General features: G+C 43.1%; 1 protein-coding gene across 1 annotated transcript in view; it reads right to left on the bottom strand.

Annotated features, from left to right (window-relative positions):
* KMO (kynurenine 3-monooxygenase) overlaps positions 1-15,835 on the bottom strand; it is a 387,978-nt gene that overhangs the window by 111,586 nt on the left and 260,557 nt on the right. Inside the window, exon 9 of the mRNA XM_053711153.1 lies at positions 2,154-2,275. Within this exon, the coding sequence (XP_053567128.1) occupies positions 2,154-2,275 (122 nt within the window). The remainder of the gene's footprint in view (positions 1-2,153; positions 2,276-15,835) is intronic.

Genomic DNA, 15,835 nt, shown 5'->3' with positions numbered 1-15,835 from the left:
GGATAGCTTGCTGGACAGCTATAAGAGTCCAGATTGCATCTGTGGCACTTCTCAAGTGCCTTATACATAGTAAGTAGTATTCGTCTTGTGCGTATGATATACCAACATCACTGGTTGGCATGTTTTTTATGTTATGAGCTTGCAGGGTAGTATAGATAATTCAATGTGTACTATTATGGTAGTGCTGAGGGGTCGGAAGATGGTCAATCTGAGCCTCATGGTTAGTTGATGTTATGTGAAACACAGCTGTGGAAGTGTGTTGCTGTAATAACTGCGCCCACCTCTGCTATATACGCCACATATATGAAAGCCTGTAGATGTTGGCAGTTAGGTTCTTTGCAGGCTTGTGGCTGATTTAACAAAATGTTAAATGTGTGTGCGCCTCCCAGCTTCAGGATGTTGGGCTTCCCCTCTGCTGCAAGTTATACTCCAGCAGCCCTCCTAAGTATAATTGTCCCCCTTTGCCGCCTAAATTTATCAGACCCCTTTTTATTTATTTATTATTTATTTTTATTATCATTTTCCCTCCTTCCTTCTCCCTTTCCTTTGGCCTACGGGAAATTTATTAGGGGTATAATAAGAGGCTGGATCCTGCCCGCAGTTTGTCAGGCACTGCAAAGTAAGGTATGTTTACTGACCAGCTAGGTGAGTCCTCCCTGTGTCCAGCACAGCAAGAGGGTTAATGTCTTTTGTACTTAATTGGGGAGTTAAGAAATCCTCTCACAGGACCGTGTGCCAAACTCGCCTGCTCTATTATGTGTGCAAGGTTTCCGTGCAGGCCTTCCGGTACAGGCCTCCACTCTGGCCGCGTCGGCGCCACCTGTGATACTGCACCAAGAGTGTACAGACTAGTGGACAGCTCCGTTTCTCCTGGGCTGTGAGTTATGATCTGCTGCCCACTTGCAATGCGGTGTCCTTGGTGTTCCGGCTTGGACCCGGTGACAGGAAGCGAATATGCGGCTCTACCGGTTCTTGCCGTGGGTGGAATGTGGCCCCTCCAACTTTTTTCTCCCCATGCCTTTAGAAGCTGAAGGTGATGGGGGACTCTCTCAATATTTTTTTTTTACAGTGATATCTGGCTTTGTGAAAGGGTTTGAGTGGTGTGGGCTTTGGAGCTCTTTACTTACACAACCATTTCCCTGCACGGCCAGGCTCCACCCCCATTATAACCATTTTAACTGATTTAATAAATTTAACGTTCTATTGGTGATCCTATTTGCTTTCCTAGTGCCCTCTTAAAATGATAAATAGTTTTATGTCACTAATAAACACTTTAATATATATAATATATAAGGAAATAAATTGAGTAATGTATACTGTGAAATCCACAGCTAAGTCCCCAATTCAGTCCACAGACTAATATTAAATGTTTCGTCTGAGATGACACACCACCTTCGAGAAGACGCCAGCTATCCCCTGCTGCCACTCCGGTTGTGAGTCACAGCACTGCGCAGTATGCACTGATGGTATACGGAACAGCAGGAATGGCACTAAAAGAGCCTGCGGCGTGAGCGTAGAGCACGCAAACCGCTGCAGAATCTATTGTGCATAATGGAGCTGACAGCGTGTGCACTCCCTAAGCCATGCCGGTCCAACTGTGTAAGCATAAGTGCTCCCTTTCCCTGGTAGCTTTACAATCATACCGCCTGTGCGAAGCTATGAACACTTATGGCTAGGCATTTTAAACAGCCCCAGCACTCACACTGCAGCAGCATGCACCAGTTCTGAATGGCAAGTCCAATCGGAGGACCCGACGCCGCTTCTATGGTGTCATACACCAACATAAAAGGAAACAGCTGACAAAGCGACCTCCAATCTGAGGTCTCTTATGTAAGTCATAATTGCCCCCAAATATGTGGCCAGGTGAATTATTTCCCTTGGTGTCTTTGCCACCTCCTGGTGGTCAGGTGAAGTATTTACCTTGCTGCAACTTTTCTCAAGCCCAGAGAGTGCTGTCTTCTATTAACCTATATATATATATATATATATATATATATTATATATATATATATACACATACATACACACACACACATATATATATATATATATATATATATATATATATATATATATATATATATATATACATACACACACACATATATATATAAAAACACACACACACACACAAGTAGCTCCAATTCTCATACCTTCCTATTAATTCAATGGAGTCTGGAAAATGTGTCTTGAAAAAATCTATCACTTGTTCTTCTGTTCTTAGTTCTTCAAAGTTTTCAAATGGCATGAAGAGAGTGCATGTGAAAGACTTATCCTGTTGAAGTAAAAAAAAAGAATTAAAATTCTTAAATTCAATGAGTAAGTAAGCATTATAATATGATACATTTTTTAGAAACAATCTATTGCGAAATAACAAAAAATGAAATACCTTGCCTTTTATCTAAAGCACTATTTTATTTATTATTAACAAAACCTTATGGCCCAGATTACAAGCGGAGCCCTACTGATAGCTCAGGGTTGATAAATCGGCCCCATACTCTGAATTTCAAATAAGCAGTAGATTTTTTTCCTGACAGATTTATTTTTTCTCTCATTTTCCGGCCCCCCTGTATCTCGTGACAGACATCAGCCAATCACAGACTAGTATATGTATACAATGTAAGCTTTTTATTTATATAAAAAGAGTGCTGAATTCCATCTCTATATCAGGATAATAGGCTGGTATCCTGATTTATCTTTCTTTCCCCTTTTGTTGTCTTTTTAGGACATATTACTGATCCCTTACAAGGGTGATCTACTGACATTTTAACCTCTTCTCATATGTGTTTGCTATGTAAGGAAGTGTTGGTGCCCCCCATACTCCGCTTTGTAACCTATGTGCTGTATCTTTTGCTAGACCATGTTGTTGGTAGTGTTGCAATTGTGGCACAGTACTCAGGGATTCATTACCCATCGAGGGTATTCTGAGGACTGTTTACTTTTCAATTTCACAACTGATGACTTGTCATGCCTCCGCCAGTTAAATGCAAACATATGCAGTTAAATACAAATGTATGCCTCCTCACACTGCTTACACTGAATCTGGTTAATTGTTTTTGCTTTTAGGAGATTATTGAATAAAATAATTTTTTACTTAAACGATTTTGGATCCCTTGAGGTCTTACGGAGTGCAGAATACTTGGAGATTAAAAGGCCAGAAAGACAATTTTACAGGCCCTTGGCTCATCTGGAACATCCCTAAGGATGTTAAAGGGACACTCAAGTCAAAATAAACTTTTATGACTCAGATAGAGCAGCGGTTTTATGTAAAAATGCTTTATTAGCCAAATAGCAAAAATAAAAAATATATTAGGCAAAACTATGGACATATTTAAAACCTTCTCTTCTTAAAACACATGTACACAAGTTTATAAAAGGTGCTAATAACGTCCTGTATATGTAGTATTATGGACTAACTTATATACGGCTTAATGATTTCACAGAGATAAATAAGATTGTACGAGGCATTCATGTATAAACTTACATTTACCGTCCATGTTATTCTAAACTACTTGGGGCCTATTAATCAAAGTTCTTGCGGACCTGATCCGACAGTGCGGATCAGGTCCGCAAGACCTCGCTGAATGCGGAGAGCAATACGCTCTCCGTATTCAGCATTGCACTAGCAGCTCACAAGAGCTGCTGGTGCAACACCGCCCACTGCAGACTCGCGGCCAATGGGCCGCCAGCAGGGGGGTGTCAATCCTGTTCGCCTCATCAGAGCAGGCGGACAGGGTTATGGAGCAGCGGTCTTTAGACCGCTGCTTCATAACTGCTGTTTCTGGTGAGTCTGAAGACTCACCGGAAACAAGGGCCCACAAGCTCCGTTCGGAGCTTGATAAATGCGCCCCCTTGAGTGCAGGCACATATCTATTAGAACGCTGATCCCACAATCTAAGTTAGACTTTTTTATGGGATCTATGTCTGAGGCTTGATTTTGCGGATCACATATACAGGATGTGTGTATGGTGAATTTGGAAATTTACAAGGTCTCATATCTGTGGGGAGTGTATCAACTGACTAGAGAGCAGAAGGAGCTGTGGTCACTGTTTTGAACACTAATACAATTCCTATTGGCTCACACCGTGGTCCTATCACCCATCTCCTTACACATCACGTGTCATGCAATGTTTCCCATAGTGTATGAAGAGTCAGCGTTCTACTCAATATGTGCCGGCACTCGAGTATTTTTTCAGCAGGGGCAAAACATCAGGGGTCACTGGGTATCAACTGAGATAGGTTTAACTGGAGAGAGACAATGGCACTACTCTTATTAGCTCTGAAGGAACACTATAATTGGAAATTATTGGCGTATAGTCTCAGACTTGTGTACGCTTGTTGCTAGTGTTAGGAAGGTGCTGTGTATCAGAATACAGGTACTATGTTAGCGAATTCCAGCATGAAAAGTGGACAGCATACTTCAGTAAGCACTCTTATCCTTCTAGTATAGAGGTGATTGAACGAGTTAGGACATTTAAAATACAAACTGTACTCAATTTGATTAAAATGGGTAACAAATTCACGTAAAAAAGTTGCAGCAAGTAAGCATATGTGCAATCCTAAATTATGCCCTTTGATAAAGTGGTGTGAATTGATGATCTGGGACTATAGATGGGAAAATACAGAAAGTTATGTATAGGATTTGTATCAAAGGGCATAATATAGGATTGCACATATGCTTACTTGCTGCAACTGTTTTTAATATGAATTTGTTACCCATTTTAATCAAATTGAATAAAGTTTGTATTTTAAACGTCCTTACACGTTCAATCACCTCTATACTAGAAGGATAAGAGTGCTAACTGTGGTATCCTGTTCAGTTTTTATGATGGAATTTGTTATCAATTGATATAGGGACTACACATCTAGCATCTCCTTCAAGCCCTTTAGCCAGTAGTGGAACTCCCACAGGGGGGACCATTGGTGTCTTGGCTCTATCTGTATCATGTCAGGCATTTCTGTGTGCACCCCCCCAAAATGGGCTCATATTCAGCACTTGAAATGTCAACTAGTCCCAGATTAGCAGAATATTGCAGCAGACAAGGAAAAAAAAGTTTTAATATCATTAACATTGAGCAGGTTAGTAACGTTTTCACTCTGGGCTAGTAACATTTCACCCCGACCAGCAAACTATAGAGATATTTTTCCACCGCTTGCTCATAGTATACAGACCGTATATGAATTTGCCTTTATAGTGGCATGGTTTCCAAGATGGCCGCCACAATGTTGTTGTGCAGAAAAATCTGCCCCAATATTTGTACAGGAAGGTTCAGCAAGTGCATATTCTCTAGACTGGAATAAGCAAGGGAAAGGACAACAAGTCGCAGCTCCTTTTGATGGTGCCTGTTAATGAGTTTGGGTGTCTTTTTGTGTGTGATTAAGATCCCTTGGATGCTTTGTGTGTGGATATCTCTGATAATGATTTGTGTATGTTATTGTCTATGTATGTATAAGGCCACTTGCATTGCAGACATCCCAACCTGCAAAAACTAATTTCAGGGAGGTGGGTTCACTGCTACTGCGCCGCCACCCCCCCTCCCTCCCAGTTATATATTGGACACCTTGAAACCCTAAATAAGATAGAGACTTATTAAAGTAGCTTTCCACTAAAGTCACGTTAAAAAAAAGTAGCTTTATTGCACAACCACATACAACAAACCTATTTTCCAGTGATTGTACACTTGTTGAATGCTTAAATATTTTAGAAAACAATGTTTAATTAGTGCAGTAAATAAGGTAGTATTTGTGTTTTTATGTTATTAGAATAAGTGGGGGCTTTTTGGTTACTGATGCATGCTTTGAGGGTTCTATATTGTCCCAGCAACTAAAGACATTCCTTAAAGAAACACTTTTCCGGATTTGGGCCACATTGGACCATGGCACTTGGAGTTTCAGGGAGATTGCATTCCATTTGCTGGCATCAGGGAGCCTCTATTACAATCAGGGAGACTCCCTGAACTTCAGGGAGAGTTGGGATGTCTGACATTGTAATAACCTCTTTATATTACATTTCCCTTTTTTACTATTTAATTGATAAAAAAACAGAATTTATGTTTACCTGATAATTTTCTTTCTCCTACGGTGTGTCCGGTCCACGGCTTCATGCTTACTTGTGGGAATATTCTCTTCCCTAACAGGAAATGGCAAAGAGAGCACAGCAAAAGCTGTCCATATAGCTCCCCCTCTGGCTCCGCCCCCCAGTCATTCGACCGATGGTTAGGAGAAAAAGGAGAAACTATAGGGTGTCGTGGTGACTGTAGTGTACAGAAATAAAATTTTTTAAACCTGACTAAAAGCCAGGGCGGGCCGTGGACCGGACACACCGTATGAGAAAGAAATTTATCAGGTAAACATAAATTCTGTTTTCTCCTACATTGGTGTGTCCGGTCCAAGGCTTCATCCTTACTTGTGGGAACCAATACCAAAGCTTTAGGACACGGATGAAGGGAGGGAACAAGTCAGGTTACCTAAACGGAAGGCACCACAGCTTGCAACACCTTTCTCCCAAAAACAGCCTCCGAAGAAGCATAAGTATCGAATTTGTAAAATTTGGCAAAAAGTATGCAGAGAAGACCAAGTTGCTGCCTTACAGATCTGATCAACAGAAGCCTAGTTCTTGAAGGCCCATGTGGAAGCCACAGCTCTAGTAGAGTGAGCTGTAATTCGTTCAGGAGGCTGCCGTCCGGCAGTCTCATAAGCCAATCGGATGATGCTTTTCAGCCAAAAGGAAAGAGAGGTAGCAGTAGTTTTCTGCCCTCTCCTCTTACCAGAATAAACGACAAACAAAGATGATGTTTGTCTGAAATCCTTTGTTGCTTCTAAATAGAATTTTAAAGCACGGACCACATCTAGGTTGTGTAACAAACGTTCCTTCTTTGAAACTGGATTCGGACATAGAGAAGGAACAACTATTTCCTGGTTAATATTCCTGTTGGAAACTACTTTTGGAAGAAAACAGGCTTGGTACGTAAAACTCCCTTATCTGCATGGAATACCAGATAGGGAGAAGTACACTGCAAAGCAGATAATTCAGAAACTCTTCTAGCAGAAGAAATAGCAACCAAAAAAAGAACTTTCCAAGATAGTAACTTAATATCCATGGAATGCAAAGGTTCAAATGGAACCCCTTGAAGAACTGAAAGAACTAAGTTTAGACTCCATGGAGGAGTCATAGGTCTGTAAACAGGCTTGATTCTGACTAACACCTGTACAAACGCTTGTACATCTGGCACGGCTGCCAGACATTTGTGCAACAAGACAGACGGAGCAGATATCTGTCCCTTTAGAGAACTAGCTGACAGACCTTTCTCCAAACCCTCTTGGAGAAAGGAAAGAATCCTAGGAATTTTGATTTTACTCCAAGAAAATCCCTTGGATTCGCACCAACGGATATATTTGTACCATATCTTATGGTAAATCTTCCTAGTCACAGGCTTTCTGGCTTGAACCAGAGTATCTATAACTGAATCTGAAAACCCACGCTTAGATAGAATCAAGCGTTCAATTTCCAAGTAGTCAGTTGCAGAGAGACTAGATTTGGATGTTCGAATGGAACTTGAACTAGAAGATCCTGTCTGAAAGGTAGCTTCCATGGTGGAGCCGATGACATATTCACCAGGTCTGCATACCAAGTCCTGCGTGGCCACGCAGGAGCTATTAGAATCACAGAGGCCTTCTCCTGTTTGATCCTGGCTACCAGCCTGGGAAGGAGAGGGAACGGTGGAAACACATAAGCTAGATTGAACGACCAAGGCGCCACTAATGCATCCACCAGTGTCGCCCTGGGATCCCAGGATCTGGACCCGTATCGAGGAACTTTGAAGTTCTGACGAGACGCCATCAGATCCATATCCGGTGTGCCCCATAGTTGAGTTAACTGGGCAAAGACCTCCGGGTGGAGTTCCCACTCCCCCGGATGGAAAGTCTGACGACTCAAATAATCCGCCTCCCAGTTGTCTACTCCTGGGATGTGGATTGCAGATAGGTGGCAGGAGTGATCCTCCGCCCATTTGATGATCTTGGATACCTCTGCCATCGCCAAGGAACTCTTTGTTCCCCCCTGATGGTTGATGTACGCTACAGTCGTCATGTTGTCCGACTGAAATCTTATGAATCTGGCCTTCGCTAGGTGAGGCCAGGCCAGGAGCGCATTGAATATAGCTCTCAGTTCCAAAATGTTTATCGGGAGAAGGGACTCTTCCCGAGACCATAGACCCTGAGCTTTCAGGGAGTCCCAGACCGCGCCCCAGCCTAAGAGACTGGCGTCGGTCGTGACGATGACCCACTCTGGTTTGCGGAAACTCATTCCCTGAGACAGGTGATCCTGAGTCAACCACCAGTGGATTGAGTCTCTGGTTACCTGGTCTACTTGAATCTGGGGAGACAAGTCTGACAATCCCCATTCCACTGTTTGAGCATGCACAGTTGCAATGGTCTTAGATGAATTTGAGCAAAAGGAACCACGTCCATTGCTGCAACCATTAATCCTATTACCTCCATGCACTGAGCTATGGAAGGCTGAGGAATAGATTGAAGAACTTGACAAGCGTTTAGAAGTTTTAATTTTCTGACCTCTGTCAGAAAAATCTTCATTTCTACAGAATCTATTATTGTTCCCAGAAAAGGAACCCTTGTGGACAGGGACAGGGAACTCTTTTCTAAGTTCACCTTCCACCCGTGAGACCTGAGAAAGGCTAATACAATGTCTGTATGAGCCCTTGTTCTGGAAAGGGACGACGCTTGGATTAGGATGTCGTCTAAATAAGGTGCCACCGCAATGCCCCTCGGTCTTAGAACTGCTAGTAGGGACCCTAGCACCTTTGTGAAAATTCTGGGAGCAGTGGCTAAACCAAACGGAACGAACTGGTAATGTTTGTCCAGAAAGGCGAACCTTAGGAACTGATGATGATCTTTGTGGATAGGAATGAAAGCACAACTGTCCTCAATGGGAATAGTTGTGCGCTTGGCCAACATAGAAACTGCCCCCTCAACCTTAGGGACTGTTTGCCATGCGTCCCTTCTGGGGTCGACAATGGGGAACATTTTCTTAAATATATGAGGTGGGACAAAAGGTATACCTGGTTTCTCCCACTCCTTGGTCACTATGTCCGCCACCCTCTTGGGTATCGGAAAGGCATCAGCGTGCACAGGGACCTCTAAGAATTTGTCCATTTTGCACAATTTCTCTGGAATCACCAAAGAGTCACAATCATCAAGAGTAGTTAGCACCTCCTTAAGCAGGGCGCGGAGATGTTCTAACTTAAATTTAAATGCCACGATATCAAGTTCTGCCTGCTGAGAAACTTTTCCTGAATCAGAAATTTCTCCCTCAGACAGACCCTCCCTCACTGCCAATTCAGACTGGTGTGAGGGTATAACAGATAAATTATCGTCAGCGCCCACTTGCTCATCCTCTGTATTTAAAACTGAGCAATCACGCTTTCTGGGAAATGCTGGCAGTTTGGATAAAAGATTTGCTATAGAATTATCCATTACTGCAGTTAATTGCTGCATAGTAACAAGCATTGGCGCGCTAGATGTACTAGGTATCGCCTGCGCGGGCAAAACTGGTGTTGACACAGAAGGAGAGGATGATGAACTATCCCCACTACCTTCATTTGAAGAATCATCTTGGGCAACCTTATTAAATGTGACAGTACTGTCCTTACTTTGTTTGGACGCCATGGCACGATTTGAACATACATTTAAAGGGGGAACCACCTTGGCCTCCATATACACAGAACATATGCTATCTGAAGGTATAGACATGTTAGACAGACTTTGGCAGGCTATTAATGCAATAAAACCGTTTTTAAACAAAACCGTTACTGTCTCTTTAAATAATAAAAAGAGCACACTTTATTTCTGAATGTTTGAAAAACTATGAAGGAAATATCCGATCTTTACAAAATTAGCACCCTAATGTCTTAATGCTTTGAAAGTATTGCACACCAAATTTCAAGTCTCTAACCCCTTAAATAAGCAAACCGGAGCTAATTGTTCAATTTACCAGTTTAAACCTACTACAGTCCCTGCCACAGCCTTTGCTGCGGCTTTTACCTTTCTTGGGGGTTATTCACCACAGAAATAAGCCTTCTTGAATTCGTTTTTATGGCCACAGGACCCTCTCACATGAAGCTGCATGCACTGCTTCTAGAAGTAACTGCGCAACTGAGGCGCGAAAATGAGGCCTCCTCCCTCTGCATACCAGAGTGAAGGGGCCTTCCTGACTAGATTAGGTGTCTAAACAACTGCCAGGCGTAATAAAAACGTTCCCCAAAAGTGTTTAAAAGTCACAAAACACCCCAAAAGTCATATAAATATTATATAAATCAATCGATTTAGCCCACAATAGTGTCAACCAGTATAGAGCCCATTTATAAGCCTTCATTCTGTTATGAGTCTGAGAAAATGGCTTACCGATCCCATAAGGGAAAATGACAGTCTTCTAGCATTACTATGTCTTGTTAGAAAAGAGACTAGTCATACCTGGAGCAGAAAAGTCTGCAAACTGTTCCCCCCAACTGAAGTTCTCTGGTTTCAACAGTCCTGCGTGGGAACAGCAATGGATTTTAGTTACTGTTGCTAAAATCATACTCCTCTTTTAACATCACTTTCTGTTGTAGAGTAAATAGTACAAACTGGCACTATTTTAAAATAACAAACTCTTGATAGAAGAAATAAAACTACAACTAACACCACATACTCTTTACCATCCCCGTGGAGATGCTACTTGTTCAGAGCGGCAAAGAGAATGACTGGGGGGCGGAGCCAGAGGGGGAGCTATATGGACAGCTTTTGCTGTGCTCTCTTTGTCATTTCCTGTTAGGGAAGAGAATATTCCCACAAGTAAGGATGAAGCCGTGGACCGGACACACCAATGTAGGAGAAAACAGAAGAGTGTTACAATATTTAAATGTTTTTTTTCATAAATCAAAACTAGTACATTATACTTGTCTATTTTTGGGTATAGTTAAATAAGAAAAGATGGGGGGGAGGGGTAGTATTGGCCTGCTCTGCCTTAAAATGCCTGAGCCTATTTTTGGTCACAATCTTTCCCTGGTCAGAGTTAGTTTTTGCCATTATGCAAGTTTAAACATGTCTTTTTGTGATAACAATAAGAAAAAAACAGAATTTATGCTTACCTGATAAATTACTTTCTCCAACGGTGTGTCCGGTCCACGGCGTCATCCATAACTTGTGGGAATATTCTCTTCCCCAACAGGAAATGGCAAAGAGCACAGCAAAAGCTGTCCATATAGTCCCTCCTAGGCTCCGCCCACCCCAGTCATTCGACCGACGGACAGGAGAAAAAAATGGAGAAACCATAGGGTGCCGTGGTGACTGTAGTTAAAGAAAGAAATTCATCAAACCTGATTAAAAAACCAGGGCGGGCCGTGGACCGGACACACCGTTGGAGAAAGTAATTTATCAGGTAAGCATAAATTCTGTTTTCTCCAACATTGGTGTGTCCGGTCCACGGCGTCATCCATAACTTGTGGGAACCAATACCAAAGCTTTAGGACACGGATGAAGGGAGGGAGCCAATCAGGTTACCTAAACAGAAGGCACCACGGCTTGCAAAACCTTTCTCCCAAAAATAGCCTCCGAAGAAGCAAAAGTATCAAATTTGTAGAATTTGGCAAAAGTATGCAGGGAAGACCAAGTCGCTGCCTTACATATCTGATCATCAGAAGCCTCGTTCTTGAAGGCCCATGTGGAAGCCACAGCCCTAGTAGAGTGAGCTGTGATTCGTTCGGGAGGCTGCCGTCCGGCAGTCTCGTAAGCCAATTGGATGATGCTTTTCAGCCAAAAGGAAAGAGAGGTAGCAGTAGCTTTTTGACCTCTCCTCTTGCCAGAATAAACAACAAACAGAGAAGACGTTTGTCTGAAATCCTTTGTTGCTTCTAAATAGAACTTTAAAGCACGTACTACATCTAAATTATGTAACAAACGTTCCTTCTTTGAAACTGGATTCGGACACAAAGAAGGAACAACTATTTCCTGGTTAATATTCTTGTTGGAAACAACCTTTGGAAGGAAACCAAGTTTAGTACGCAAAACAACCTTATCTGAATGGAACACCAGATAGGGCGGATTACACTGCAGAGCAGATAACTCAGAAACTCTTCTAGCAGAAGAAATAGCAACCAAAAACAGAACTTTCCAAGATAACATCTTGATATCTATGGAATGTAGAGGTTCAAACGGAACCCCTTGAAGAACTGAAAGAACTAAATTCAGACTCCAGGGAGGAGTCAAAGGTCTGTAAACAGGCTTGATCCTGACCAAAGCCTGAACAAAAGCTTGAACATCTGGCACAGCTGCCAGTCGTTTGTGTAACAAGACAGATAAAGCAGAAATCTGTCCTTTTAGAGAACTCGCTGATAATCCCTTATCCAAACCTTCTTGGAGAAAGGAAAGGATCCTAGGAATTTTAATCTTACTCCATGAGAATCCCTTGGATTCACACCAACAGATATATCTTTTCCATATTTTATGGTAAATTTTTCTAGTTACAGGTTTTCTGGCTTGTACCAGAGTATCTATCACAGAATCCGAAAACCCACACTTAGATAAAATCAAGCGTTCAATTTCCAAGCCGTCAGCTGGAGAGAAACTAGATTTGGATGTTCGAAAGGACCCTGTACTAGAAGATCCTGTCTCAAAGGTAGCTTCCATGGTGGAGCCGATGACATATTCACCAGGTCTGCATACCAAGTCCTGCGTGGCCACGCAGGAGCTATCAAAATCACCGAGCCCCTCTCCTGTTTGATCCTGGCTACCAGCCTGGGAATGAGAGGAAACGGTGGAAACACATAAGCTAGGTTGAAGGCCCAAGGCGCTACTAATGCATCCACTAGAGTTGCCTTGGGATCCCTGGATCTGGACCTGTAGCAAGGAACCTTGAAGTTCTGACGAGACGCCATCAGATCCATGTCTGGAATGCCCCATAATTGGGTCAACTGGGCAAATATCTCCGGGTGGAGTTCCCACTCCCCCGGATGGAATGTCTGACGACTCAGATAATCCGCCTCCTAGTTTTCCACTCCTGGGATGTGGATCGCAGATAGATGGCAGGAGTGATCCTCCGCCCATTTTATGATTTTGGTCACTTCTCTCATCGCCAGGGAACTCCTTGTTCCCCCCTGATGGTTGATGTAAGCAACAGTCGTCATGTTGTCTAATTGGAATCTTATGAATCTGGCCTTTGCTAATTGAGGCCAAGCCCTGAGAGTATTGAATATCGCTCTCAGTTCCAGAATGTTTATCGGGAGAAGAGACTCTTCCCGAAACCATAGACCCTGAGCTTTCAGGGAGTCCCAGACCGCGCCCCAGCCCACTAGACTGGCGTCGGTCGTGACGATGATCCACTCTAGTCTGCGGAAGCTCATTCCCTGGGACAGGTGATCCTGGGTTAGCCACCAACGGAGTGAGTCTCTGGTCTTCTGATCTACTTGAATCACTGGAGACAAGTCTGTATAGTCCCCATTCCACTGTTTCGCGCAAAAGGAACTATGTCCATTGCTGCAACCATCAACCCTACTACTTCCATGCAGTGAGCTATGGAAGGTCGTGGAACAGAGTGAAGAACTTGACAAGCGTTTAGAAGTTTTGACTTTCTGACATCTGTCAGGAAAATCTTCATTTCTAAAGAATCTATTATTGTCCCCAAGAAAGGAACTCTTGTCGACGGAGACAGGGAACTTTTTTCTATGTTCACCTTCCACCTGTGAGATCTGAGAAAGGCCAGAACGATGTCTGTGTGAGCCTTTGCCTTTGAAAGAGACGACGCTTGTATCAGAATGTCGTCCAAGTAAGGTGCCACTGCAATGCCCCTTGGTCTTAGAATCGCTAGAAGGGACCCGAGTACCTTTGTGAAAATCCTTGGAGCAGTGGCTAGCCCGAATGGGAGAGCCACAAACTGGTAATGTTTGTCCAGAAAGGCGAACCTTAGGAACTGATGATGATCTTTGTGGATAGGAATATGTAGATACGCATCCTTTAGATCCACGGTAGTCATAAATTGACCCTCCTGGATTGTAGGTAAAATCGTTCGAATAGTTTCCATTTTGAACAATGGCACTCTGAGAGAATCTTTAAATCCAGAATTGGTCTGAAGGTTCCCTCTTTTTTGGGAACTACAAACAGATTTGAGTAAAACCCCAGTCCTTGTTCCACAGTTGGAACTGGGTGTAACACTCCCATTTTTAACAGGTCTTCTACACAATGTAAGAATGCCTGTCTCTTTATTTGGTTTGAAGATAAGTGAGACATGTGGAACCTTCCCCTTGGGGGTAGTTCCTTGAATTCCAGAAGATAACCCTGATAAACTATTTCTAGTGCCCAGGGATCCTGAACATCTCTTGCCCAAGCCTGAGCGAAGAGAGAGAGTCTTCCCCCTACTAGATCCGGTCCCGGATCGGGGGCTACTCCTTCATGCTGTTTTGGTAGCAGCAGCAGGCTTCTTGGCCTGCTTACCCTTGTTCCAGCCTTGCATCGGTTTCCAAGCTGGTTTGGTTTGCGAAGCATTACCCTCTTGTCTAGAGGCTGCAGAGTTGGAGGCCGGTCCGTTCCTGAAATTGCGAAAGGAACGAAAATTAGACTTATTCTTGGCCTTGAAAGGCCTATCTTGTGGGAGGGCATGGCCCTTACCCCCAGTGATGTCTGAGATAATCTCTTTCAATTCTGGCCCAAAAAGGGTTTTACCCTTGAAAGGGATATTAAGCAATTTTGTCTTGGAAGATACATCCGCTGACCAAGACTTTAGCCAGAGCGCTCTGCGCACCACAATTGCAAACCCTGAATTTTTCGCCGGTAATCTAGCTAACTGCAAAGCGGCATCTAAAATAAAGGAATTAGCTAACTTAAGTGCATGAATTCTGTCCATAACCTCCTCATACGGAGTTTCTCTACTGAGCGACTTTTCTAATTCCTCGAACCAGAACCACGCTGCCGTAGTGACAGGAATAATGCACGAAATAGGTTGCAGGAGGTAACCTTGCTGTACAAAAATCTTTTTAAGCAAACCCTCCAATTTTTTATCCATAGGATCTTTGAAAGCACAATTATCCTCAATAGGAATAGTAGTGCGCTTGGCTAGTGTAGAAACTGCCCCCTCGACCTTAGGGACTGTCTGCCATAAGTCCTTTCTGGGGTCGACCATAGGAAATAATTTCTTAAATATAGGAGGGGGGACAAAAGGTATGCCGGGCTTCTCCCACTCCTTATTCACTATGTCCGCCACCCGCTTGGGTATTGGAAAAGCGTCGGGGTGCACCGGAACCTCTAGGAACTTGTCCATCTTGCACAACTTTTCTGGAATGACCAGGTTGTCACAATCATCCAGAGTAGATAGCACCTCCTTAAGCAGTGCGCGGAGATGCTCTAATTTAAATTTAAATGTCACAACATCAGGTTCTGCCTGTTGAGAAATTCTACCTGAATCAGAAATTTCCCCATCTGACAAAACCTCCCTCATGGCCACTTCAGATTGGTGTGAGGGTATGACAGAGCAATTATCAGCAGCGCCCTCCTGCTCTACAGTGTTTAAAACAGAGCAATTGTGCTTTCTCTGAAATGCAGGCATTTTGGATAAAATATTTGCTATGGAGTTATCCATTACTGCCGTCAATTGTTGCATAGTAACAAGCATTGGCGCGCTAGAAGTACTAGTGGTCTCCTGCGTGGGCAAAACTGGTGTAGACACAGAAGGAGATGATGTAGAACTATGTCTACTCCCTTCATCTGATGAATCATCTTGGGCAACTTTACTATCTGTGGCAGTACTGTCCTTACTTTGTTTGGACGCTATGGCACAATTATCACACATATT

The sequence above is a fragment of the Bombina bombina genome, chromosome 4 (genome assembly GCF_027579735.1).
Source record: "Bombina bombina isolate aBomBom1 chromosome 4, aBomBom1.pri, whole genome shotgun sequence".
In the NCBI taxonomy this organism is placed as follows: Eukaryota; Metazoa; Chordata; class Amphibia; order Anura; family Bombinatoridae; genus Bombina; species Bombina bombina.
This window is presented reverse-complemented; position numbering and strand designations above follow the sequence as displayed.